The 27708-nt window shown below is 41.2% G+C and overlaps 1 protein-coding gene across 3 annotated transcripts in view; it reads right to left on the minus strand.

Annotated features, from left to right (window-relative positions):
- UNC13B (unc-13 homolog B) overlaps window positions 1-27708 on the minus strand; it is a 329656-nt gene that overhangs the window by 202848 nt on the left and 99100 nt on the right. For 2 of the 3 annotated variants that reach the window (XM_075066813.1, XM_075066811.1), the window contains 3 exons: window positions 22460-22585; window positions 10749-11084; window positions 7250-7340 (listed from right to left, as the gene is read on the minus strand). In XM_075066813.1, the coding sequence (XP_074922914.1) occupies window positions 7250-7340; window positions 10749-11084; window positions 22460-22585 (553 nt within the window). The remainder of the gene's footprint in view (window positions 1-7249; window positions 7341-10748; window positions 11085-22459; window positions 22586-27708) is intronic. The other variant, XM_075066812.1, reaches the window with a different exon arrangement.

The following is a 27708-nucleotide window of genomic DNA, read 5'->3' on the forward strand; positions in this document are numbered from 1 at the left end:
TTGACTATTTAAATCCAGATACACAGTACTGGAAGGCTCCAATTAGCTCCTGATTGAATGACAATCTTACACAGTTACATAGGTTTCCACAGAAATATGCAAGGCATCTTCCCCTACACATAATAAAATATGCTGTGTGACAAAATCCATATACACATATGGAAAACAGGAAAAATGGAGACAAACAGCGCTAAGTGACAAAAAGACAGCATGTGTCAGAACAGTTTTCTGCCTTAGCTACGGCTTGTTTTTGAAACTATAAGAATGACATTAAGGGTCCATTTGTGCAATATTAATAGTTAATGCTCCTTCTGTGATCTCTCAAGTGCTATTTGTTAGACTTGGGGCGGGGGGGAGAGTTAAAGCCCTGTACTTTGTAAGTCAGGACCCACTGCTATCAGTGTAGTACAGCTTTTCTTGTACAGATTGTTTCATCTATTTACAAAACTGGGAAACAGAACCCCCTACTCCCACACTAAGTCTTAAAAAAAAAAAAAAAAAAAAGTGTTAAGTCTGGCTTTCCTGAAAGCCAACACTATTTTTAAAAGCTGGTTACGTGAGGATTCCTCATCACAACCCGTGTCTCCCACTCCATCCCAGTTCTGATGTAGGGTAACTAATCTATTCCACTACCGGATGGGTCTATCAGCATTAATAAAGAACACCACCATATGCACTATGTACAGTTGCTACATACACACAAATGCTCAACACATTGTGGACTACCTAAAAGTACAATCACTCCTCTGTCCTACTCCTCATTTAATTGTGGGTCTCTACCTATGGACTGTGCCACTATTTTCTTCTGCTGCCTTTTTTTTTTTTTGCGGGGCGGGGGGGAGAGGGGAGGGCAGGGGGTGTTAATGGAAAAGAGGAGATTCTTAGACCTGAAGTTGGCAATGGTCACCTTATCCAATATTACAGGGGTTTTCCACAGCCTGGGGGCTGCTGTAAAGGGGGTTTATTCCCATTATTAGACATGGCCTCCATTAACATACAACTGCTGTAGTGGGCCCTAGAAAGAGGCAAGTCCTTGATATCTCCCCAATAAAGGCTTTTTATACCACTGCTGGAACCCTGAAATGAATTAAGTACTCTCATAGCTGGGCAGCCAACGCAGGTTGAGGAGCAGTAGCTGAATACGCTCGCTGCAGCACATCCTTTTTGGGAGATGCATTGTGCACCTGCTGCAGTCTCTCCATGAATTTATCCAGACCAAGGCAAACTGAGTTACATATGCCCCTTCTGGAGGTGGACAATGCATGAACTACTGTAACCATGTTGCTGGGGAGGAGTGGAGAGTTCTTGCTGCAAGCCAGAGTTGAAAAGAAGCACTTTTGGAGACAGTGTATAAGTGGCAATCTAGAGACAGTAATGAGACATGAGGTGTCTAGTCCATATCAGAAAGCCATCTATTTGACATAAATTCTCACTCTGTTCAGAAGCGAAAGACTGAAATAGCAGGGAGTAGCGCAGATCAAGAGTGAGATACATTGGCAGAGTTGTGTGTGGATGTCAGTATAATCTTATGTGCTCTGGGTAGAAACTTAATTCTAAACTTGAATTGGTTTCTTCTACTTTACTATCTAATGCATTGGGGTGGAGTAACAGACATCAGCCCAGAGATCATGGAACAATTGTGCTTGTTATCTAACCTGGGGATTCACAACCTGGAGGCTAGGTCATAATCACCCTACATTTCTTTATAGCTAGACAATAGGGGCATTTTTGAAGCCTGTGTTATAATATGGGGTCACAATATGGGAAAGGTTGAGAACCACTCATGTCAGTTGTGCATAAATGTATTTTTGAGAACGTAAAAGATACAAGAATTCTAATGATGCAACCAGTGTAAGAACATTTAATGGCATTATAATTTGGCTCAACCGATATATCGTGTCCCATGCATATGTGAAATTGGGGTGGGGGTGGCGTTGTGATCCTGAAGAATTCCCCAAACTTGAGAAAGGAAACTCAGGATTTCCCACTATTTTATACAAGATTATCTGGGACCTGCAGTTTTACAGGAAGCTAGAAACCAAAAGGTGGAACAATTTAATGGGAAAGTCATCTACCCAATATGTGAGTTCTAATATTTCTCAAAAAATAGTTATCTGCAAGATTCTCACAAAATATAATTTTCTATAAGATTTCATCAATACTTTATGCTAGTTCAGTTCTAACAAGTAATTGCTAATTTAGGGTCACATTTAGCTCTCTTGTCACACCTGTGCAACCCAGATGATATCATGGTATGGGACAGAAGGGTCCAGCTCCATAATTTCAGTGTTGGGATTTTCTTTAGTAGGCAATGAAAAGAAATCAAAATGGACTGTTAGTGTACTACAATGTTTAGAGAAGCATACAGGAAATCATGTTAGTAATTAAGGTTTCTAGTTGTACTGGTCCTTGGGAAAAGCTTTCTAGCCAGAAAGCTACAGCCCAAGAAAAACTTACATAGGAACAGCCATGCTGGGCCAGACCAAAGGTCCATCTAGCTTAGTATCCTGTCTACTGACAGTGAAATTTTCTCTTATTTTTCAATTTCTCTTTTCCAAACAGGGCATGACTGCTGATTTTTCCTACCATGGATTAATCCATCTAAAGCTATTCAAACTCATAACATATTAATGAATATGTAGAACTATTACCACTGTACACACATGGGAAATTATCCCTTTACTAGAGCTGTAATTCTATGAATGTTCAGTGTAAATCAGGTTAAAAGTTGGTGGTAAGTCTCCAATAGAATTTTAATAAGGATGAGCAAACTTAATAAATACAAATGTTATTTCCACATAAGAGGTGTGTGAGTAGATATCTGAATCGGTGGGTATGCCACCCTTTGAGTTGCTGACATGGGAGATGAAATTTCTCTCTCCTCTGAGCAGAGTAAATCTGCTGATTCTCTAGTCACTGTAGAATGACTAGCAGTGAGATGGAAATAAGAATTAATCAATGCAGATTACTTAAGTACCATAGTAGAGAAACCTTTTGCTAAAGACTGTGTCTGCAGAGACAGCGATGAAGCAAGGTGGGGCTCTGTGAAGGCATATGGTGGGATAAGTTTCTGCTTGCCAGATTTCTTCTGCTATTGCACAAGACTGGTCTGCCCATTAGCTAGAGAACAATCTGGTGGAGTGTGGTCATAATCTACATACATATTTATGTACCCTCCATCGCTTTAGTATCTGAGCACCTCCCACATATTTACTGATTTAGCCTCAACACCCCTATGACGTATGGGATAGTATTCCCATTTGACACATGAGGATCTGAGTTACACAGAAATGAAATGTAGCTTAAGTGCCTGAAGTCATGCAGGTACTCTGTAATAAGGTCAGAAATAATCCCTATCCTAACTGTTCTCTCTATTGTACCAATGGGATCTTTGAGGAAGGCAGGAAGTTAAACCAGAGAAACTCTCTACAGATTTTTTTCCCCAGCATTGCATATTTGATCTGTGATATTTCTCAGAACCGGAGGAAACCCTGCCAGATACAATATCTGGCAAAGAGCACAAAAGTCTTGCAGATGGAGATGACATTCTTCATGTGATGATAAATCTATGGCAACCCTTAGGAAAAGCATATTTTCAGAACTGAAATATACAGAGCTTCAACTCACTTCTCTGTTACTGCGTGGGATGCTTTGGAAATGCACAATTTAATCATCTTTGGGATACTGGCCAAAGACAATCGCAAAGATATTTTTTAAATGATCAAGTGGGAGTAAAATGGTACAAATATACCAACTTCCACCAAAACGATTAGCAGTCAGTATGCTATGAATAGTCCAGGAGCTTGGGAATTGGATATGGAGAGTTTCACCTATGGGTCACCAATTCAAATCCAACCCAGATGGCTAATAATGGCAAGAAGTGCTGTTTGTTGACTTGTGGGTCTCAGTCCAGTTCCAAGTGGACAAGTACTCAACTCACAACGCATACAATCACAATTGGCACTAATTAGTACTCTGACTACCAGTTTTCATCAACAATGGGAAGTGCCAAAGAGACTGAACTTTCTACACAATCCTAGAAGGTGTCCTTCCGTTCCAGCATAGGTGAACAGTACAGGACAGAGTGGGAAGGGCTTTCACTGACACTGCACTTCATTTGTCCAGTGGATAAATATAACTTCATTTGCTAAGACTATCAATCCAGTGCCTTTCACAAACAGTTCATTAACTTAAATAGGCTAATATCGTAAGTTTCTTCTTTACTAATACGCACTAAAAATGTGGCAAACAGCACAGGAATGCAACTTCAGCCGAAAACGAAACCACAGCCCACAGCAGGCAGCAGGTATTTGATCATTAATTTGCATCGCACCCCTGAGGAAATTCTGGCAACAAAATCTTTGGCTGACATGCAGGACTATATTGGGAAACTAAGATCCATTTAGAGAATGCCTTCTGCTTAATTAACACATCACATAGAATCTAAAATTTATTATCAAACAATTTTCAAAAAATGAATGCCTAAAGCTAGGCTCCTAATACTTATTTAGGTGCCTAGAAAAGTAGCTCAATTTTCAGAACTGCTGAATATCCAGCAAGTGACTGAATGAGACTGATCCTTATCAGGTCAACAAGGAGGTACAGGAGAACAGTCACTTATCCTGGGGGCAGGGTATCTGCGATAGAAGCAATTATCTAGACAGACCATGTAGTTACATGACTATTAAAGAGAACAGAACTGTGGATATTTAATTGGTAAAGATGAAGATTTCAAATCAAAACCATTTTGGAGAGAACTGCATCCATGAGAAAAAAATTCAAGGGAAAACATAGCCTAAATGCCTAAAGTTGAGCGCAAAAGTGAATGAATCAGTGTATTTAAACCTTTTACCTAAAGTACAGGAAGAAATTTCACACCACCTTCCCTATATCAAAGCAGTAACTGTCTTTAAAACATGGACAAATGGTGTCTGAATAGCAATGTTTACAGTACTTTCAATACTCAGGAGTATGTCTATAGGGTCTTTAAATGTTTTTCTTTATTAAAAACAAATAGAGGTACTCTTATATCTGTTAAATTTGCAGACTAACACAAGGGAAAAATCAGATTCAAATTTGCCTTAACTGAAAAGTTTCTTGGGCTCATCTACATTTCACAATTCTTCTGGATTAAGGTAGGGAGTGAATTTAAAGCACAACAGTTTTCCAGAATAGCTCCCTGTAAAGACACTCTTGTTCCAAAATAAGAGTGTCTACATGGAAAAATTAACCACAATAGCTTTCTTATAGACAAGCCTGTTGTGTGAGAGTATGAGGATTCAGTCAGATCCCTTGCTGGGCTAGAAACCATGGTTTTATTCTGCAATGATTAAAGTTAATTCTTTTTAGATGACTGCAGTAATCCAGGGACAAACCAGCTAAGAAATAGGGAGGTCATATTTTGACTTATCTGTAAGTCTCCATTCCAAGGAATTCAACAAACACAGAGACAAACTCAATATACACTGGAAGAAGAAATTTTTAGTAATTTGCATATTCACAACTTACTGTACCTCTGTGTCTATCAAATCTCACTGACTCATGATGCTGTAGGATGTATGCATAACACTCACATGAGGGATAATCTCTCCTAGGTGGGAGGCTGGATTGATAACCACATATAGCGCTTCCTGTCTCTGGTTAGTGGTTCAAATTCCTACCCAGATGATTAGCAAACCAAAGTTACTACAACCAGTTTCAGCATCTGTAAGAGGCATTTGCCAGCTCAGGTCAATAGGTAAAGGACATGTGGCTACTTTACCAAAAACAGAATTGTAATAATCAGCCACTGACTTTTTTGCCAATCACATTAGTGGAAAGTCAAAGCTTTGAATTCATACGGATACTGAATTTGCCTCTCACATCTGTAAGTGGTCCTTCCACACACGGTAGAGATCCACTGGCACATGGTGACGTAGAGTAATCTCTGTGGTACTAGGTATAGGTGCTGCAAGCCATTTCATTATCTTCAGCAGGGATAATTTTGTCATATTCTCCATACTCTACGGCAGAATTAAATTTGGTTTTATTTTGTATGCAGGAAGTATATACCATAGGACATCCTTTAAACAAAAGCTTCCTTTCTTCTCAACACCAGTGCCCAATAAGCCCTGCCAGTTTTGCCCCTAAAGTTTGATACATATTCTTCTTAAAAACCAAGTTTGTCCAATCCAAAATGTGAACTTACTTCATTGACCTTAAAATAGTAGAAGCACCATCATTTGATGCATCAGAGATCTCAAGAATTAGGTGGAAACAGGGTCTGGATTATGGCTAAGGTGAGCCACAAATGGAACCGTGAAGAACAAGACAAGCAGCTCGACACATACTTGAAACAGATCCAAAAGAAAGGCAGGAATCAGAAACAATTTCTGCTAGTGGTACTCAACTGTAACCCATGCAGGACATTATCAAAGCCTTCAAGCAGACAGATATCATTGTAACACCCATACCATTAAAAAGCAGACAGAGGAAAAGACCACATATAAAAGGAAGACATGAATTGTGCGCTTCTGCTAGCAGGCAACAGCTTACCATCTGTAGAACACACCACATATTCTCCATGACTGAACACGGGATAAAAAATGTGTAAAACTCATACTGAAAACTGTTTTTATGCTTTTCAGATCAGAATATTCCAAATGCAGAAGAAAACCTCCCAATCTGTTCCTTTTAAACTTCTAAATAACAAGGTTAACAAACCCCTTACATTTTCAGAGATGTCAGGATATACTCCCATTAATATCGATTAAAGATTTATGAAATGTTTGATGTAAAGCTTCTCAAGAAACAATTCTGCACTATAAGAGAAACAATCCTACTGAGCTAACATGAGGTTCTGATCCTAGTTTGAAAGATATTTACACTCTGAATTTTTAACTGGTCAAAGTAAATCAACAATCCAGTCCCAAATTATCTAGCAGCCATGTCCCTTGGTTTCAAATACATTTTATACAAATTAGAAAGCACTTTCACCTGAATATTCGGCTCCAGGTCTGTGTTAAAATCCCTTCTGAAATGTCCAGCTACTGAACTATCAATTCTACCACAGCATTTGTTTCTAAGTGGCTCTAACACCACAGGCCTCAGTACAATACACAGATTCCAGCTTTGTATGGTGTGTTTCCTGAAATTTTGCTAGTAGAAACTAAAACTATGAGCTGTCCCACAAAGAGTCTCCAGCCACAAATCTAAAAAATTAGCAAGCCTAGAAAATGAGGAAAAAAAATAAAGTAACATGTAACCTTACCTCCTGAAGACGTAGTCGTATTTTGTTAATGGCTCGGAGCCAGCAAGCTCTTGCAGGAGAAAATGCTGGGGGTTCATTTTCATCAAGGTAACTTAAAACAAACAAAGACATGAGAACAATTTTAGAAACAGAAAAACCACAAAGTGAAATATGCTCATTCAAAATGTGGCATTATTGTTAAGGAACTGGAGTTCAAATGCAATTACAGCTCAAGAGGCACATGACTCCAGCACATCAGAAAGCCATACACAACCCCGAAGATACTCCTGTAAAGGAGATGCCAATCTAGGGCAGTTAGGAATAAGAGGCACTGGACTGAAATAGCAACTTTGGGAAAGAGAAAATTCCTAGCTTTCTAATGGTATAAAACAACTATTCTGACACTTCATGACTTAGACCAGGGGTAGGCAACCTATGGCACTTGTCCCAAAGTCAGCACGCGAGCTGATTTTCAGTGGCACTCGCACTACCCGGATCCTGGCCATTGGTACGGGGGGCTCTGCATTTTAATTTAATTTAAATGAAGCTTCTTAAACATTTTAAACACTTTATTTACTTTATATACAACAATCGTTTAGTTACATATTATAGACTTATAGAAAGAGACCTTCTAAAAACGTTAAAATGTGTTACAAGCACGCAAAACCTTAAATTTGAGTGACTAAATGAAGACTCAGCACAGCACTTCTGAAAGGTTGCCGACCCCTGACTTAGATAATGAGAAACTCATTCCTGGTCTTTTCAGGGGAGAAATTCCACATGTGAGGGAAAGAAATATTTTTGGAGCTTCAAAAAGTAACAGCCTCAAGTTGCTTAGAGATTTGCAATGTTAAAAGCAGTCCCAGCAGAAAGGGAATAGGAGGTGGCTGTTTGTGGTCACAGGTCCATGATAAATGCAGTTTATCAAATTGCTGCCGCTACCCCCACAACCGGTGGGGCGCATGCATCTGTCCTTAAAACACTCTGGCTGATCATACTTCTATACCACAACAACCCACCATGTACTTGTCTACACATTCTCCCTTACCTCACATAGCACTAGTCTATCCTACGTACATTTTCTGGTGACTGACACACATGACAACTGACAACAATGCAAACAAACAGGAAACAGTTATTTCTGTGGAAAGAATTGTGCTGATTTGTAAGAGGAAAGCAGGATCAAGTCTGAAGGAGCCACAAGACTTTTAGAAAAGTTTAGCGCTTCTTTTTCGCCAGTCTTTTTGTTGGTAGTGGTTATGTCTTTTTAGGTCTCTGACAATTTTTGTCTACACAAAAATTGCACCTATTAGTAAAAAGGTGCTTATCTGTACAGTTCATTCTTATTCATAGACTCACAGGTTCCATCTAATCTGATCTCCTATACAACACTGGTCAAAGATCAGAGGGGTAGCCGTGTTAGTCTGGATCTGTAAAAGCAGCAGAGAATCCTGTGGCACCTTATAGACTAACAGATGTTTTGGAGTATGAGCTTTCGTGGGTGAATACCCACTTCGCCTGTTAGTCTATAAAGTGCCACAGGATTCTCTGCTGCTTTTACTGGTCAAAGAACTTCCCCAAAATAATTCCTAGAGCAGAGCTTACAGAAAAACATTCCATTTTGATTTAAAAATTCCCAGTGATCGTAGATCCACCACAATCCTTGGTGAGTTGTTCCAATGGTTAATTACTCTCAAGATTAAAAATGTGCATCTTATTTCCAGAATGAATTTGTCTAGATTCAACTTCCAGCATTTGCATCACGTTATACCTTTCTCTCCTACACTGCAGAGCCCATTATTAAGTATTTGTTCCCCATATCGGTACTTATAGACTGTAATCAAGTCATCCTTTAACCTTCTCTACATTCAAGGGAATAATTACACCAGACTAAAGCATCTTTGTACCAGCATAACTGTATCCCCTCTAGGATCCTGGACCAGTTTAATTATTTTGGTAGGAAGTCAGCCACCTAAGCAAATAGTGAAGTTGGTACAAAACCTGTGTGTAGACAAGTCCTAAGCCTAGGAGTATTTCTGCTTCAGCTGCAGTGAGACAAACAATGAAGGGCTGTCTTCACCATTGGCCAAAAGGCTGAAACATTACAGTACAGGACCAACAGCAGAGGAATTATAGCGGTGAAGCAGAGTAGAGAAATTTGCTTATTCATATGATGAATACTGAGAAATAACCTACAATAATAATGCAAATCATTGTACTCTGAAAGGCTAATAATGGCAGCCAGAGTACAGAGCAATTGCAATTATACAATTCCTGAAAACTTAACACTGATTATGCAAATGTTCCAAAGTGTAGGAATTTTTATAGATGATAAACTGTACATTTCTTTCCTCTGAGTAGTCAAGACTATCAATAATAATCAATTGATAATGGCATAAATGATCAAATCAGCTGCTCTTCGGCCCTCCCGCAGGACAAGACACTTGTTCACAGCTGTGCTGGACTGCAAATTGTCATCAGCAGTGTTAAGGTGGTTTAGATATTCCATGCATTTGGGAAGCTAACAGTCAGATTGTGATGAACAATTGATATAACACCCTGAGGTCACTGTTAAGGTTTTGTGTTAGAGTGCAAGTTTGATGAAGCTGATATATAGCTTTTTGGTATCTGTTGGCGATAAGAGTGAAAGTTTTAGGGAGCATGATATTGCTAGTGTTGAAAGAAATATGAAGGTGAGGAAAAATGACTTAACTTCTTATTTCCATTCCTTTCAGGTTTGGATGGATGGCATGTGTCCTGTCACAAAGTTCACTGCCACTAAACAGGTTTGGTTTGCTAATGTGGAGATAAGCGTGTAGCTTTTCCAATCATGAGCAATCCAGCCACTCCAGGCCTGCCTCATATATCCTTCATCAAGAATGGAGGAAAAAAATATTGCAAATGAGTTGCTAGGTCACTGAAGGAGGGTGCCTGCAGCTCAGCTATCTAGTAAATACAGTTTAACTTTCCCAAACATCTGTCACTGAGTATAAAGATATTTATCAGAATACTGCATGTTAATATGATCAACCAATTTGTTTGGGAAGAGTTTAAGATGGGGACATCACAGAATCGCTTCCAACTTCGGGGTTAACCAAACTAAATCAATGTCAACAGTAAAACGAGCATTTCACTCATAGGCACTGACTCCGTGAATGCACCAGGGCTGGAGAACCCAGGGGAAAAAATTAGTGAGTGCTCAGCACCCACTGGCAGCCCTCCCTCCCCTCGCAGCCCCGCTCATCAGTGCCGCCTCCTCTCTCCCAGCACTTCCCACTCACCGTGGATCAGCTGTTTAGCAGCATGCAGGAAGGCGCTGGGAAGGAGGAGGAGTGAGGTAGGGGCCCGCTCAGGGGAGGGACAGGGGCATAGCCTTGGGGAAAGGGGTGGAGTGGAGGTGGGGCCTGGGGAAGAGCATGGGCCAAGCACCCCCGGGGAAAGGAGAGTGCCAGTGTGTATGATTACACTAAGTTACAACATCTCCATCACTTTACACTGACATTCTGTACACTTCACTTACCCCTCTGGCCGCCCTGCAGGGATATCCTTGGGCTTCTCAAGTTGTGGGGTTAATTTGGATGCAGAATGATCTTGAGCTGTCTCCTCTCTCACACAGACCTTTTCCTTCTCTGTTTCGCTGTGATGCTCAGGGTGTTCCTCCGGCTCACTGCGCCACTCCTGGCCATCCTTCTGATAGCTGCCAGAGCTGTGACAGGAAAGATTGGATTCCTCTTCCCGGTGTTCATCCTCTTGCTCAGACCCATGGGTGCTTTCATGGTAATGGTCCAGCTCACTCAGCTGAGAGCTCCCCTGACTGACGTTACATGAGGAGCCATATCTGCTACTTCCAGCAGGACTGGGGGGGGAGTAAGAGATAAGTAAGTCAAAAGGCAGTGGCAGGGAGGAAACATGCAACAAACAGCAAGTTTAGTGACTAACAATCTGCACGGAAACTATAAGACTATAAATGTAGTGCGAAGCTTGGCTATATTCTGGCTTGCTAGAAGTGTATCATCAATTCATGGTATCTAACCATTGTAATCCCTGAACTAATCAGAAATTGAGCATAAACCTACTGTAGATTCGATAGCAAGAGAAACAGAAATGCAGTGCCTAGTGGTCTACTAACCAAATTTGTAACAGTAATCATACCAGCACTATACTATTCCCCTATTCTAAAGAAATTCAGCCAGGGTTAACAATGAAGGTATTCTGATCAACACAGAAGAGTAGAAACGTGCACATGGGAATCAGAAAGGAAGATAGCTCATCTTCCATTATTTTAGATGCTCTTTACTTCTACCTCATTAATTGTACTGCTGCCAGAATCTGTGACCAGAAAGATGGATATTTCTTAGCAAAAAGAGTGTATCCATCTTAATCCTACTGAACTCTTTGGAAAGCAATGATTCCATATAAAAACCGCACATAAAAATGAGGACATCTTGGAATGGAAATTTCACATGCAGAGTCAGGAAATTCCATGTTCAGATTTCCCTCAGAAACCATTTCTAAAACATTTTACTCATGTATATATGTATAATACTTTCAATCACCTAATATGGAGGGATAATGTTTTGAGCTTGATGCGCATGAGCAATGCATCAGTTACAGGCACTTTACGAATGATTTTGATTCATGAATGACGGTCAATGGGAATTAATGCACTACGTGTGCTTCTTTCATATGTTACATTTTTTAATTGCATTTGGTGCTGGATTGGCAGCCCTGGAGTCTGATTTCCTCTGTTCATAGTATAGTTAACAATAGGGATATATGGGAGAGCAAGCTTCCCTTTCACTGCCCACCAATGGGAGTTCAGCAAATCTCCACCATGTGAGAGACTGAGGTAATTATAATTTGTAATGTACATAGGACAAAATAGGGGTTTGTGAACTACTGCAAACCTTACTCAGTAGCATCCTACATTGCTTGAAGTATGCAGATTTTGTGGAGATTTTAATGAATCACAACCTTACAGTTTAACCTGTAATACCTTCATTGCCACCTTTGGAAATGTTAAAAAGCCTGAAAAATTGGAAAGCATTCTAAATATTTCTGTAATAATTATTACAATGGCAAATTCAGCTTCAACAATTTAAAGTCTGAATATTATTCTATAAATAACCTCATATTCTGGGCACCGCACAGTATTAGCTAGTGTTACAAATGTTTTTTCAGTGAATATAATCACTAAACAAGTAAGCAAAACCATCCTGTACGTACCCGACTTTTATCACGGAAAGAATTAAGTTGTGAAAGGCTAATGAAAGTAACACTCAAAACAACTCATTCACTGAGACAGAACACAAAAGGAACACATACGCAAGCTAATTACAAAACAAAGGAGAGCAGAGGAAGTTGAGAAAAATGACACAAGGATTTAGTGTTTAATCTAGTGACTACACAACATTTGCTAATGTCAACTACAAGTAATGCTACGAACAACTGATCATAAACAGAGATGAGATTGAACTACGCACAGTAACACAAAGCTTGATATCTACTGCTAGAGAGCATTTGCATTATAAATGGCCAATTGCTTGACACCATTTATTATGCTGCTTTTGTAACTGGCCTTTTCTTATTTGATGGTTCCATGCTATTCAGATCTGCTGCTTGTGATCCAGGATGAAGTGCTACTGTGTCAGGATAAGAAACAAGATCCTCCTGTTCAGACTCAACCTGCTGATGTGGTAACTCTCCTGGTGGTTCTTCCACAGAAGGATGACGAGACAGTTTATTGGAAACTGTGCTTTGTTGATCTTCAGATTCTTTGGCAACTCTGTCTTTTAACTTTTTGCTGGACACATCAACAGTGCTGGTTCCAGATGCTTCTTCGGAAAGTTCAGCATTCACCATGTCAGGCTGCCCAGTAGACAAACCTGATTCAGTATTTGGATCATCTGCACTGACTGTTTCCAGCACCTTTACATCTGATTTTGATGAAAGCTGTGGCAGCACATTCAGTTCCCTTTTGACAGAGGTCTCCTTGTTGTCTTTTTGCCAAGGAAATGAAAAATCTAACTTCTTGCCAAACACTGCCCCTTGGACACTGTCTGTCTTACTCACTTTTTCTTCATTACCTCCTTCAAATAGAGTTGAAGAAAACTTCTTAAAACTGGACATGAGGCCTGGCTCTGCTGCAGTTTTACTTGCAAAAGTTGGCAGTTGTGAGAAGAAGGACCCAAATGGCTTTCCACCCTCCGTAGAAGATGACATGAAACTGAATTTTGCCAAAGTAGGCATACTTGGCATTTCAAACACAGATTTGCTACTACCTGCATCTAGAGGAACATTACTTGGTTTATACTGTTTATTCAAATCACATTTGGGGTTAGTTCCTCCTGTAGTCATTTCATTCACTGTTAAAAGCTCTGTCAGCTCTGCAGGAATGTTTGGTTCCATTTCAAGAGTCTTATTCACATCTGGCTGGTACAAATTAACAGTGGTCTCATCAGCTGGAGCTTTGGGTTCTATTTCAAGGGTCCTATTCATATCTGAATGATAGGCATTAATACCTGCCTGATCCCCTGGAACGACTAGTCCTGATTCAAAAGCAGTACTCAGATCTGACTGGGACAAATTTAAATCTGCCTCGTCAATTAGAGTTCTGGGTTCTAGTTCAAGTACACTATTAAGGTCAGCCTGAGAGAAGTAAACATCTGCCTCAGTGGGAGCTGGTGGCTCTTCTGTTACATGTGTAGTGCCCACATCTAAGTGACACAAACTGAGATCTGTCTGGTCAGTTGTCATGGTCTGTTCTGTACCAACTGCACTTTCCAAGTCTGAATGGCACAAGTCATCGTTCCCCAACTCTACACAGGGCTGTAAATTACCATTCAACTGAAGTAGTTTAGGCACTTGATCTTCACCTGGAACCAACATCTCTGAAGCATTTAGCTGAGACTTCTCTTGGCTGGTTTCAAGTCTTTGATTTTCTCCGATTTCTATTTGCACACTAGAATCTTTTGGGGAGTTCTCTTTTGAGTCTGATGTGTAAGTTTCCTTCAGAGAATTGCCCGTCTTTATTTCAGACACTTCAGCTGTGGATATTTCGTCTAGCTTTTTGGAAACTTTTATAGGAATTGACCCTATGGTGTCTTTTGCCCTATTGCTTTCTTGAGGTTTGGCAGTGGGTTTCAGACAAGCCTCCTCTTTTGATATTTCCTTTGCACTTTTAAAAATGCCAAAAAGATCATTTGTGAAAGTTGGAGCTGGTCCACTTGGGAGAGAAGAGAGACCAAAAAAGGAGGGGCTTTTCCTCTGAGCACTAGGAGCAGCTGGAGTTTGAGATTGGGAGGACAAGCCAGATAAAGTTCTAGGAGATTTCACTTTTGTCATGAAGCTTGAAAATATTTCCACTGAAGAATCCAGTACTGATTTGTCACTCTCAGATTCCTTGAGTTTGTTTTGCAAATTAGGTGTTTCAGGCATCTTTGAGAAAGACTTTGACTCTTGTGCCTGCTTTAATCTAAGTCCAGAGATAGGCTCGGGTAATTTGTGCCCAAGTAATTTATGTTTGGGTACATTCAAATTTTCTTCTGAGATGATCTCCTTTGATACACTGTTGGTAACATTTAAGTCATTTAAATTTGTGAAATTGTTTTTTTCATCCGAAACTGAACTGCCACCCCTGTTTCCAGAAGTGTGTCCTTTTGAACATGAATACCCTTCCTTAGCTGAGGAAGGTGTAATACACTCTTCCTTTCCTGTGCTATCTGGGAGATGTTCTTTTGGCTCCTGAAACTCTGGAGAAAAGGATTCACTGTCCTCTTGTAACTTAGAAACTTCAAGGCAAGGATCAGAAGAAACTGCCTCTGTTGTGGCATTCCTATCAATCTGTGAAGGCTTTTCTACACCATTCTCTTTGCTTACTTCAGCAACACTTTCTACTGAACACTCTTCTGCAGGAACATTTAATTCATTTGCATTGCTAGGGAAGTTGTTCGATGTCTGTTGTTTGCCAATCACTGGCTCCACAATACCAGGAGCCTCTTTTTTACTGTCCAAGCCTGATTGTCTGGTAACTCTGATACTAGAGTCAACGAAAATGCGTTGCTTCATAAATGGCTTAGAGGTTGCTTGCTGAGCATGTTTTGCAATGTTTTCCTTCTCTGGAGGAGTTTGTGGCTTTTCATCCAAAAAAGATGTCAGATTGAAGAAACTAAAGCTGGAACTACTTTGAGGCACACTTTTCTTGACAGTTGGACCAGTCGAAAAGAAGGAGGGAAGCTTAAATAGCCCTTCTGTTTCTAGCTGCTTAGCATTAGGAAGATTAGCAACAGATGCTGAAGATGTAGGGGTCTCTGATCCACTAAAGAATGAGAATATACTCCTGCTGAGTGGTTGTGCTGGCTGTGGTTTTGAAGCAGTGGCATTTGAAAAACTGAAAGGCAAACTAAACTCTGACTCTCTAGATGTCTGATCTGGCTTACTTGGTTTCATTTTATCAGGTATGACACCCGTAAGATTACCTCCCTGTTGCTTTGGCATAACCACTGATGCACTACTGTGTTGCACTAGAGGCTCTCTCAGTTGACCTGTGTGTACTGGCTTGTATAATGCATTTCCAGAGTTTTTGCTATCATTGTTCTCCTCTTCTACCTTTGTGTTTGGGTGCTCCATTTGTGTACTATGACTAGGCAAGGTCTGCTTGTTCAGAGCCTCTGTTCTAATCTCTCCAACAATGGCAGAAGAAAGGGATTGCATATTACTATGCTGGATGCCTGACTTTTCAAATTTTTCTCTGAACTCAACTGAAACACTGCTATTGGTTTTTGGTAAAACAGTGGCATTTGCCAGTTGTTGAGAAGAGACTGCATCTCCTTTGAAGATATCCCCCAGGGAACCAAACGATGAAATACCTGAAGTCTCCTTTCTCTCCTGAGGTGTTTCATTATCGTTTTCATTTTTTTCCAGATTTGATGATGGCTGTGGCCCTTTGTTTACCTGTGTTTTAAAGAAATCAAAAAATCCAGAAGCTGGATTTTTTTCAGATGTTGAACTTGCAGAAGAATCTTCTCCTAAACTAAAAAGTTTCAGAGCACTTTTAAATAAAGTTTCCTCTGGCTCCGTGGATGACTGGTTCTGATTTGGCTGAGGTTTCTTGTGCTCCTCACTGCTTACTTGGGTTCCAAGATGACTTGAAACTGGACTTGTCTTAATGGTTTTAGCTGCTCTATTTGCCTTGCTATCAGGCGTAGTTTGGGTTAGTTGAGAAGGGGATTTTGGTAATCCTTGTTTTTTCATATGGATGGTTTTAGTCTGATTAAATTTATGCTTTTCATTTCTAATAGATTCTAGTTTATGAAATTCCTTTGCACCATTTCTCCCTAATTCAGGCTCAGCGGGAGTCTTTTGCCCAGTTTGGGTATCTTCCCCTAATTTTGATGTTAATGACAGAACATCATGTTTATGCCCAGATAATTTTGACTGTGTACCTGTTGTCTTCATGGTAGAATCCGCCAAAGACTCATTAATGTCAGAACCCGAACCCTTTCCCATTAGACCACCCAAAGCAGAAAATAAAGATGTGACTTTGTTCACTGGTGTTTTTTTATCTTCTGTACTCTTTTTGACTTCTGTCCAACTTTCAGCAGATGCAGAAGATTCATCTGTTTTATGAGAGGACCGAAATAGATTGAAGCCAAAAAATCCTAATGATCCACTCTCCAAAGTTGTTATAGGAATGGTTTTGTCTGTTTGCTTGATGTCAAACTCTTTATTTAACATCCAGCTAGAAGTCACTTCAGAATGTGTTCTAAGATCAAGGGTTAGTGGAGGTTCTCCTGAATAACCCCCACTTTCTTCTTCAGGCCTAAAATCTACTTTGAGTTTTTGAAGTTTATAATCTGAAAAATCTAATGGCTGCTCTCTTTGGTAATAAAGAGACTCGTCAAACATTTGTGAAAACGTCTCCAAATTCATGTTCATTAGCTGATCACTTCTTTGCAAAGCTACAGACAAATCAAGAGGCTTATTTATAAGGTAATTATCTAGCTGCTCCTCATCAGCAAACCACAGTAGTTCATCTTCACTGCCAAGAGGGACTTTGAAACCACAAACAGCAATCATGTTATCTTCCAACACTGCCCTTGGAATTGAATCCACCTGAAAGTTATAGTTCCAATATTCTTGATGCGAGTACATTTCAGGTGCACACACATAGACATACTGTCCCGTAGGATCAGTGAGCAGCGAATAGACATACTGACCATCACTATACATGTAGTATCCACAATCACCATCTTCTGCTGGCCACCATACACCATGCTCAAGCAGCGTCAGCCAGTGCTCGTACTCCTGACTGTACGTTGAATACACAAAACTTTCATCCATACTTACAGACTCTTGGTCAATTAAAGTCCACATAGTTCCATCACAACCAGATGAGTTGCTTAAGTCCATAGGCAACTCTTCTAATGAGCAATTGCAGTCTGCTTCAAAAGGTGGAAGATTACTGCCATTTCCATTGAGAGAACTAGTTGCCCGCATATCATTTTCTTCTGAACAGACTTCTTGAAACACTAACTGATCAAAGGATTCATATGACAGACTTAAATCTATACTCTGTCTTTCACAATTTGCATTTATTCTCCAGTCGATAACATTTGCATTTCCATCCTTTTTACACAGATTCATTACTGTGTCATTTGATACAGGCCAGTCCAAAAACTCAGTAGGTACATCAAAGTTCTGGTTTAAGACATAATAAACTGGCAGTGCTACTTCCTGAATGTCTGCAGGAAATTCTCCCATGTCATACTCCCATTCAAAGCTACAATGACTTGTTTCTTCAAAAGCTGGATACTGCTCCGATGTGTTATGGGCTTTACCATCCAGCAAAGAAAAGTTAAGAAATTCATTGGATCCTTCATTTAAGAAAGTCTGATCCATTTTAAATTCTATATCTTGGTTAGAGACTTTCCTGCCAATTGTAGATTTCCCAGATAAATCTTGTACCGAACACAGCTCATTCTGAGATGCAGAGGGCCTATAGTAGGGAATATGGTGTTCCTCTGTTTTGTTTACTATTATGTTGGGTAAATGATCACTAGTTTTGGAAGATTCAGTCACTTTCATATCATGCAGTTTCTCTTTTGGTTTGAATATGAAACTTTTTAAAAAGTTGGAAGTTTCTTGCTTTTCCATAGGGATTCCTTGAGCATCAGAAGTTATGTCGGAGCTACTGGATTTTTTTTTTAAGTTAGACTCCTCATTTCTATCAAAAAACTTCATGAGGCCTAGTGAATTTGATTTCATCTCATCTTGCTTGCAGTCAGACATATCTTCACCTGAAGCAAATTTAAATATCCCAGAAAATAACCCAGGTGAACTGTTTTTCTGTTTCTCACTTTCATTTTTAACATCCAACTCTTGCCCATTGGGAGTGTTTTCAGAAGAAAACCAGAAGCGCCCCGAAAGCAAACCTTGTTGTGTGTTTTTCTTCTTTGTATCATCTATACTTTTAAGGTCTCTCACTCCACCAGAAGACATGGATTTTATATCTGTTGTGTTTAGTCCTGCTGTCATCATATCCTGTTTTATATTTCTACTTTCTTCATGACCATTCACAGATCTACACTGTGTATGTGTAACTTTAAAGGTGGCTGAAGTACTTTCTTGATTTCTATTTTCTTGTGCACATGTATTGTTTTCCTTATGAGTGTTTTTTATTCTTATAGGCTCTTCTTTATGATTTGGTATATTTGGAACTGAAGTAGACTTTAATGAGCAAAATTTGGCATTTCCTGAATAACTACTTTTGTGTTCATCTTTAACTGCTGAAGTTATGTCACTAAAACTCTGACTGGTTTGATTTTTTGAGGCTATGAGGTTTTCTGAAGAAGCAAATTTAAACAAAGAAGGAAAGATACTTCCTCTCTCTTTTGTATTCTGCTGCTTATCTGAAAAACCAAAGCCACTAAAAAACGGAATCTGTAGTTTACCAGTAAATGGGAAGGAATGTTCATCTGTGGAACTGTTTTGTCTTATATTATCTTCAGATCTGTGGCCTTTTGAGACTCCAGCTGAGGTTTCTTTTTGCACAGATTCAGCAGAAGGAAGCAATAATTGGCTGAAGGATTTTTTGAGCGGACTGAAAAAGTTATCAGGTGTTATACTGTGCTCTGGAGGTTGTGAATGAACCTCCACTTTACTGACACCTTTCCTGTTTTCCAGTTCATGACCTGTAGGACAATGATTTCCTGAAATGTTTATGCACTCTTCTACAATTATGTCTGGCTGATGTGCCATGTGATGAACATCTGAAGACTTCTGTGGCCCACCCTGCTGCTTGGGTACTACTAGACCCTCAACATTGGCTTTCAAGCTAAAGGAACTGACTGAGTTTGTAAGTTTACCAAAGATTGAGGACACAGAATTGCTGCTTGCATTATCTTCTGCCTCACCTTTAGTTCTATTTTGGTTAGTTTCAGAAACAACACTGGTGATTGTGTTCTCTTCAGAGGATTTCTCGCTTTTGTCTGTCTCACAAGCGCTTATGAGATGTCCTCCTTCCTTGGTTTTCTCCTCTTTTATGTTTACTTTTTTCGGTACTTCTTTTTCAGTGAAGATTTTTAAAGAATTAAACATACCTAAAACTGAATTCATAACTGAATTTTGATTCTGACGTGAAGGCTGCTGGCTCATGGTGGTATTTGCTGATGACTCCTGAAGACAAGGAGCTGTAGAAGCTATATTGTCTCTCTTAGTGGCTTCTGTGTTATTGAAGTCTGCATCACGCATCCCTTTGTCACCGCTTGTCTGGGATGATAATAATGAATGTATGGAAACTTTTATATCATCCTTACTTTCCACTTTCACTTCTGGGGCTAAAGGCTCAGATTTAGGTTTGCTAGAGAATATCTTTGAGATTCCACCCGCAGATTGGCTTAGAGTTTCCGATTTCTCTGGTGCTGAAGACACAAGCTTTTCAACAGAGGTTGTGAGGTGCTTTGTATTTGAGCCTACCTTCTCAGTGAAAGAACTAAACAAGGAATTTACACTGTTCTTTACAGCTGACAAGTCTGGGAGAGATTCAGATTTGCCTTTGCTGTTCTCTTTGTTCTCTATCATAGTAGGTTTTGCCTGATCAGGGTGTACATATTTCTCCATTGAATTATCAGCATTATCCTGCCTGAGAGAGAAAGAGAGAGAATTTTTTTTCACTTTTGGGAGAGTACTAAATTTGCTAATCTCTTCCTCCTTTTCAGCCAAGTATTCAGATACAGTTTCTACCAGACATTGCAGTTCATCCATCGCATCAACATATTCCTCACTTGGTTCCTCAACTGGAGAAAGAGTCAAGTCTTGGACTGGATAGCCATACTTGCCTCCTCTAATTCGATGCTTTTTGTCAGACTTAGCCTTTTGCAACTGAGATACTGAATTTGCAGAAAAATTATCTGTGAAGCGGTCAAGATGACAAACATTTGATTTGCACGTTTGTGAAAGTATTGCTAATTCTTCCATTTCATCATCTGAAACAGGTGAATACTGAAGCTCCTCAGAAGCACTGCTGTCAAATTCCTCCAGGTCATCTAATGGCACAAAAGTAATGACTGGCTGTTCTGCATTTGTTACTTCTTCACTGCCAAAGTGAACTGAGCCATCACAGTCATGGTTTGCCAGCTGCTTGTTGGTCCACTTGCCACTTTTAACCATTAGGCCATTTTTGTACGGACGCAAAATTGGATAATCAGGAATCTGCTCTTTATTTTCGATGCTGCCGCTGTTATATTTTTCAGTTCCTTCATATACTAGGAAATCACTGCTAGGTTCAGACCTAGTTGCTATACCATTGAAAGAGACTGTTTTCTCCACAGGAAATTGTAGACTTCCATTACAATGTAAGCTTATTTGTTCACTCTCGTCAAAATTTTTATATCTCAGTTTCTTTTTCCTTCTCCTATCTATTGTATCATATTCCTGAGGATATCTAGGAATTTCTAAAGTTCCTGACTCTGCACACACATTCTGGCAATATCTTGATCTTTCATGGTGGTTGAAAGTCTCCTTCTTTGAGAGCGTTTGGGTTTTCTTTACATTTGTTTCCTGACAATTTCTATTTCTATTACTTTTTTCTAGGAATTCCTCTATTAGCAGTTTTCCTAACTCCTCATAGTTACTCTCCCACTCTTCTTCTCCAACTTCAGAATGAAATGGAATGATCCTGACCTTTTCACTTCTAACTAGAGATCCTTGGCTGATAGATGAAAGACAAAAATAAAAAGGGAGAGGAGGCAAAAAAAAAGGAGGAGGAAAGAGTGAAGGGGAGGAAAGAAAGTTAAAAAAACATTTTTTCAAAGGACAGTTTAAATAAGACCAGAAGAATAGTGAATTAAATGCATTAACAAAAGAAATATAAACACGGAACACATTCAAATGGGGTAGATACTGAAAGGTGATCATCTACTAAAAGAACATAACATTTCTTAAATCAAGGGATCAAACATTACCATAATAGTCTGCAGGGTCAAAAACTTCCATAAAAATTGACACATCTTCTACAAAAATTAAGGAATGGCTGAAGAAGAACAGTTATCAGTGAAAGATTATAATAATGCAACTTCAGATAAACATTGATGTTTTGAGATTATGGTGTTATAATTTAAGGAATGCTAGAACAGTTAATTGCGTTTTCACTCTAATATCAAGGACTGCCTCTTTTGTTAATATTAGGCAAGTTTATGTTAATCTGAAAGGTGCTCATTACTTTAAAATGAATCCTGTTTTGTGAAAACAGCTACTGTAATTTTTTATAACTGACATTTAAAGCCAATAATGAGGATAAGTCATTTTACAAAGCTACCAACAAATTAGGATGCCTCCTAGGGCCAGACCCAGCCCTTGTATCCAGTGTGCACAAGTCACAATTGAATGTAGTGGGAGCAACGTGAATGTGTGAAGAAAGACTGTAGGCTCTATAGTAATCAGAACAGTTAGGCATCAAAGAAACAGACCTGTTCTAATGTGAGAAATGTATTCAATTAAGAGTTTGCCCTCTACTTTATAAAATGTTACATTTCACTAAAAAGCAAAACTTAAGTACCACACCTGGAATGGAAATAAGTAACGACGTCAGCCCACCATTAAGCTACCACAGCTTGGAAATACAGTGAAAGCATGCAAACAATGAAAGTCAGCTGAAGTATATCACAAGATGACATCACAACAGCAACATCAAGGAGATTAGACAAACATCTAGCTGTAAAGAGGTTAACCCACCTATCGGACAAATCTAGAGACTGCCTGCTTTCTAGCGAGTACTGGCGGCTTGTCATTTGACTAGACTCAGATGCAGATTCTAGGTCAGATCGGCCACTCACAGTGGAATCTATGCTATCATATCGCCTTGAAAGTAAATAGAGTAAGAGCAGGGAGACAGATAGTTACATATTGATTCCAAACTTAATATTGCAAATAAAATTCCAACTAAAAAACCCACAGATAGGAAGTCTGGTACTCCAGAGTCACATCAGCTATTGGGACTAAAACATGGGCTAGTCTAAAAAAAGAGCAAAACAAAGATATTAGGCAGGTCAGGGCAGAGGGAAATAAAAATTCATGTCCTTATCTTAAAGGCCCATGATTACCCTGATTGGGGATCTGAATTACTGTCATGAAAAGGAAAGCGATCCCATGCAGCATTTCTACAGATGTTTTAAGTTTTAACAATAGATATCTAGAAATAAATCCTCAAGGGCACTTAGATAATATGGGGACCTGCATGGCACAAAAAGAGTGGTTAGATAGATTGAACAGGATGCTGAATGAGATTCAGCTCACCTTTAACGAAGGTAGTTTTGGACCTAAACAGGCTGCTAAAGTCCTTTTAACCGATTTTCCTTGGCTTCAGTGTTTTCCTATGCACAGTCCGATATACTTATGAAATTTAAGAATTGAAAAAAACAGTGACTTACCTGTTCTGTAACTGTTGTTCAAGATGTGGGTGCTGAAGTGTATTGCACTCTGGTGGGTTCGTGCCAAATGCACCGGTGCCAGAGATTTTTCACCACCAGTACCCGTCAGGGCTGTGCGCATACCCTATGCCTTCTTATGACCACTCCTGAGGCTATATAAAAGCAGCACCTCCCTGACATCCCTTAGTTCCTTCACACTGGAAAAGCTGGTTTAAGACTGATGGAGAGGGGATGGAGGGTGGGTTGTGGAATACCTGTCCGTACCTACCTCAGTTACACAACAGGTAAGTCATTGTTTTTCCTTCTTAAAGTGGTTGCAGACATGTATCTCACTCAGGTGACTCCCAAGCAGTACAGTTTGGAGATGGGATTGGAGTTTACTTGAATGATAGCAGTTTCCATCAGAGGCTGCTGTGACGGCACAGTGCCAAGTAAATGTACACACAGAGGACCAAGTAGCAGTCCTATAAAATGTCCAGTATGAGAACATCCCTGAGGAAAGTCGTAGATGTGGCCTGGGCCCTTGTTGAATTAGCCAAGCACATCTGTGGAGGAGGAATACTAGCTACGACATATGCTGAATGGATGCAGGAAGCGATCCACAGAGATACTGTTTGTGTGGATACTGCCAGATCTCTGATGCATAGAGCCCTGAAAATCCCCGGGTATCTGCTTTATATCCATGGATATCCGCATCTGTGGAAGCAGATATCCTTGGACCATTTCTGCAAATAGCAGGGTGGATGCGGCTACAATTTTGTATCGGCGCACGGCTCTGACGGTAAGAGCCAGGAGGACAGCTGTGAGGAACCACAGCACGAATCCTCCATCAGCTCTGGGCAGGAAACCTAGAGGGAAGGGACACTGGGTGGGGGGCTGCTCAGGCCCCACACCCAGAGCAGGTGGAGGGTCCACCGCAGTTCCATACAGCTGCCTGCCCAGCTCTTATCACAGCCAGGCTGCAGCTCCAAGCTGCCCCACTGGCCGGAGCCAGGTTAAGGAGAGCTGCACTGGCAGTTGTGAGGAGCCTGGGTCCGTCCACCTGGCCTGGGCCGGGGGCTGCTTGAGTCCCACACCAGGGCAGGTAGAAGGTTTGCCGCAGCTTGCCAGTGCGGCTCTCCCTATATAACCAGAGCTGAAGAGATCCTTTGGAGAAGATCCTGGTAAGATTTAAAATCCGCTAAGAGAGGAAACAAGGAATTTGGGACTCCTGTACCTGCCTGAGGTGGCGGGGAGGGCGCTGATGGCCTCATGAGAGAGAGTGGTTGTTGCTCTGGCAAAGTCTCCTCCAGGAGCTCTGGCTCAAGAAGATGGACACTCTCTTACAGCCCTGCGGGGGCTACTCTAGAAGCTGATCCCTCTGAGGGTAGGCAGGTCTGCGGGGGCTACTGTAGAAGCTGATCCCTCTGTGTGAGTAGAAAGTTCTCCACAATTCACAGGAGGAACACTGCAAGAAGGAACAAGGTGTAGGAGGCCAATATCATTTTTAATTGCTATAAGTATGGGAACCCTCTTGGTACCAACGACTTCCCTCTGCAGGGAGCTTAGAGGACCTGCAAGATTTCTTCCACTGTGGAAGAGACGAGATGTGGAGAAGATGGCACACTGGAACCTATAGAGCTCTCTGGATAGTCTGTGAGCATAGGCATAAGCCACCGAGGTGGGGGTTCACAGGATATCCTGAGTTACCCATAAACCAACAAGATGAGTGCAAAGTCAGTCCTTAGGATGAGAGGGCTGTTGGCCAGACATATTGCCAAAAAGTCCAGAAAATCACTTCCTGTTGGTGCTGGGGAGCATGACTGAGTCTGTGCAGGCTCAGAGGGGAGTCTAAGGCCCTTGGCACTAAGGTGAGGATATAGACAGTGCCACAGAGGAGGAGTGCACCAACACCAAACCCATAGTCACCTGTGCTGAAGACAGCATCTGTTTCCTCACTGGCACTGCATAAGTCGCTTGCATCAACCTTAGCCCTAGTGCTGAAGAGCCTGGAATTGCAAGTGGTACCAACAGACCCACTGAGTCCTGAGGTAGCAACGAGGGTGGCACAGACAAACAGAGCAAGTCCACCTCCGCCACAGAGACATGTGGGCTCAAAGGTACTGAAAATGGCAGTGCCACAACTGTGTCTTAGGTACTGAATGCAATGGCCAATGAATCTCCGATTCATCTTGTGGATCCTCTTCTGAGGCAGTTTCCAAGATGCAGAGTGACCCCTTTTCCCTTTAAGGGAAAATCAGGGTCCCAGGGTCTGTCTGCTGCCACTTCAGAAGCAAAAGGCAGCGAACTAGACTACAGGTACCACTACTACTAACTATCAAAGCTATTTACAAAGTGAAAAAAAACTTGGTGACAAACACAGAGGGGAAAAAACCATGATGAAAAGCCTCACACATGCGGAGAAGCAACTAAGGCCACTGGCAGTAAGTAATAACTGCGAGGGGTCAGGATGCCACATTACATAGCCTCAGGACAAGCCACAAGGAGACACAGTACATGTACCGCCCTAACGAGTACTGCTAAAGGAAAAGCCTCTGATGTTGGTGTAATAAACGTCTGTCTCAAATCTGGACTTAGAGTCCAGCATCTGAGTGTTTACTGTGAACCTTCCCCAAGCTTATACCCAGCTTGGATCTCTCTCGCTGCCACCAGACAGGAATATAGCGCCTGCCTCGCTCTGGTCCCCCCAGACTTTCCCTGGAGAAACCCCCCAAGACCCAGACCCCTGGGTCTCCCTATCTCATCCCCCAGCTTCCCCCCCTTTCCTGGGTTAGCCGGTGCGATGCTATACTTCACTCCTTGAATACAACCGGAGAGGCAATCTAGCTTCCCGAGGCTATGCATTCACCCTAGTCAGGCTCACACAAGAGATTCCCCCTCCCTTTGTCCTGTAGCCTTTTCCCCGCCCTGGGACAATAGGAAGGTGAGACACAGAGTTTGGGCTTTTCCCTCCCCCTCTAGCCTGTCACCGATATAAAGAGCTCCTGGGTAACAGAGATATCCTCTCCCCTCTGCCTCACTAGGAAAAGAAAACTTCCACAAGGTTTAAAAAGAAAACTTTATATAAAAAGAAAGAAAATACAAAACAATAATACTGCAAAAAAATCCAGTTCTCTGATTGGTCCTCTGGTCAGGTGTTTGGTTCCCCCTTTGTTCACCCTTTACAGGTAAAAGAAAATTAACCCTTACCTATCTACTTATGACAGTTGGTGCATTTGGCACTAACACACCTGAGTGGGATACATGTCCGCAATCGCTCAAAGAAAAGACTATTACTCACCTTTGTAACTGTTGTTCTTTGAGATGTGTTGCTCATATCCATTCCAATTAGGTGTGCGCGTGCCGCGTGCACAATCACCGGAAGATTTTTACCCAAGCAACACTCGGTGGGTCAGCTGAGGTGCCCCCTGGAGTGGCACCCTTATGGCGTTGGATATATGTCCCTGACGACCCAATGCCCTTTCAGTTCCTTCTTGCCGGCTACTCTGACAGAGGGGAAAGAGGGGGGGTTTGGAATGGATATGAGCAACACATCTCGAAGAACAACAGTTACGAAGGTGAGTAACCATCTTTTCTTCTTCAAGTGCTTGCTCACATCCATTCCAGTCAGGTGACCCCCAAGCCTTACCTAGGTGGTGGGGTCAGAGTAAGATGTCGCGGAGTGAAGGATCACTGAACCAAATGCAGCATCACCTCTGGACTGCTGCACTATCACACAGTGGGAAGTGAAGGTATGTACTGATGACCAAGTTGTCACCCTGCAGATCTCCTGTACGGGCACCTGTGCCAGGAAGGCAGAGGACAAAGCTTGAGCCCTAGTAGAGTGAGCAGTAAAGTGCATAGCTGGGACACCAGCCAAGTCATAGCACTCACGGATGCACAATGTGATCCAGTACGAGATGCACTGTGTGGAGACCGAGAGGCCCTTCATCCAGTCTGCCACAGCTATGAACAATTGGGTCATCCTCCTAAAGGATTTAGTTCGTTTGATGTAAAAGACGAGGGCCCTGCGAACGTCTACGGAATGCAGCTGTTGCTCTCGTCGAGAAGCGTGCGGCTTTGGGTAGAAGACCGGAAGGAAGATGTCTTGGTTGACATGGAAGGCAGACACCACCTTAGGAAGCAAGGAAGGGTGTGGTCACAGCTGTACCTTGTTCTATGAAACAAAGTATACGGTGGGTCCAACGAGAGAGCTCAAAGTTCCGACACACGTTTCACTGAGGTGATAGCAATTCATAGGTTCAGAGACTCTAGGACTGGAAGGGACCTCGAGAGGTCATCTAGTCCAGTCCTCTGCCCTCATGGCAGGACCAAATACTGGCTAGACCATCCCTGATAGACATTTATCTAACCTACTCTTAAATATCTCCCAGAGATGGAGATTCCACAACCTCCCTAGGCAATTTATTCCAGTGTTTAACTACCCTGACACTTAGGAACTTTTTCCTAATGTCCAACCTAAATCTCCCTTGCTGCAGTTTAAGCCCATTGCTTCTTGTTCTATCCTTAGAGGCTAAGGTGAACAAGTTTTCTCCCTCCTCCTGATGACACCCT

The sequence above is a fragment of the Chelonoidis abingdonii genome, chromosome 6 (assembly GCF_003597395.2).
Source record: "Chelonoidis abingdonii isolate Lonesome George chromosome 6, CheloAbing_2.0, whole genome shotgun sequence".
Taxonomy (NCBI): Eukaryota; Metazoa; Chordata; order Testudines; family Testudinidae; genus Chelonoidis; species Chelonoidis abingdonii.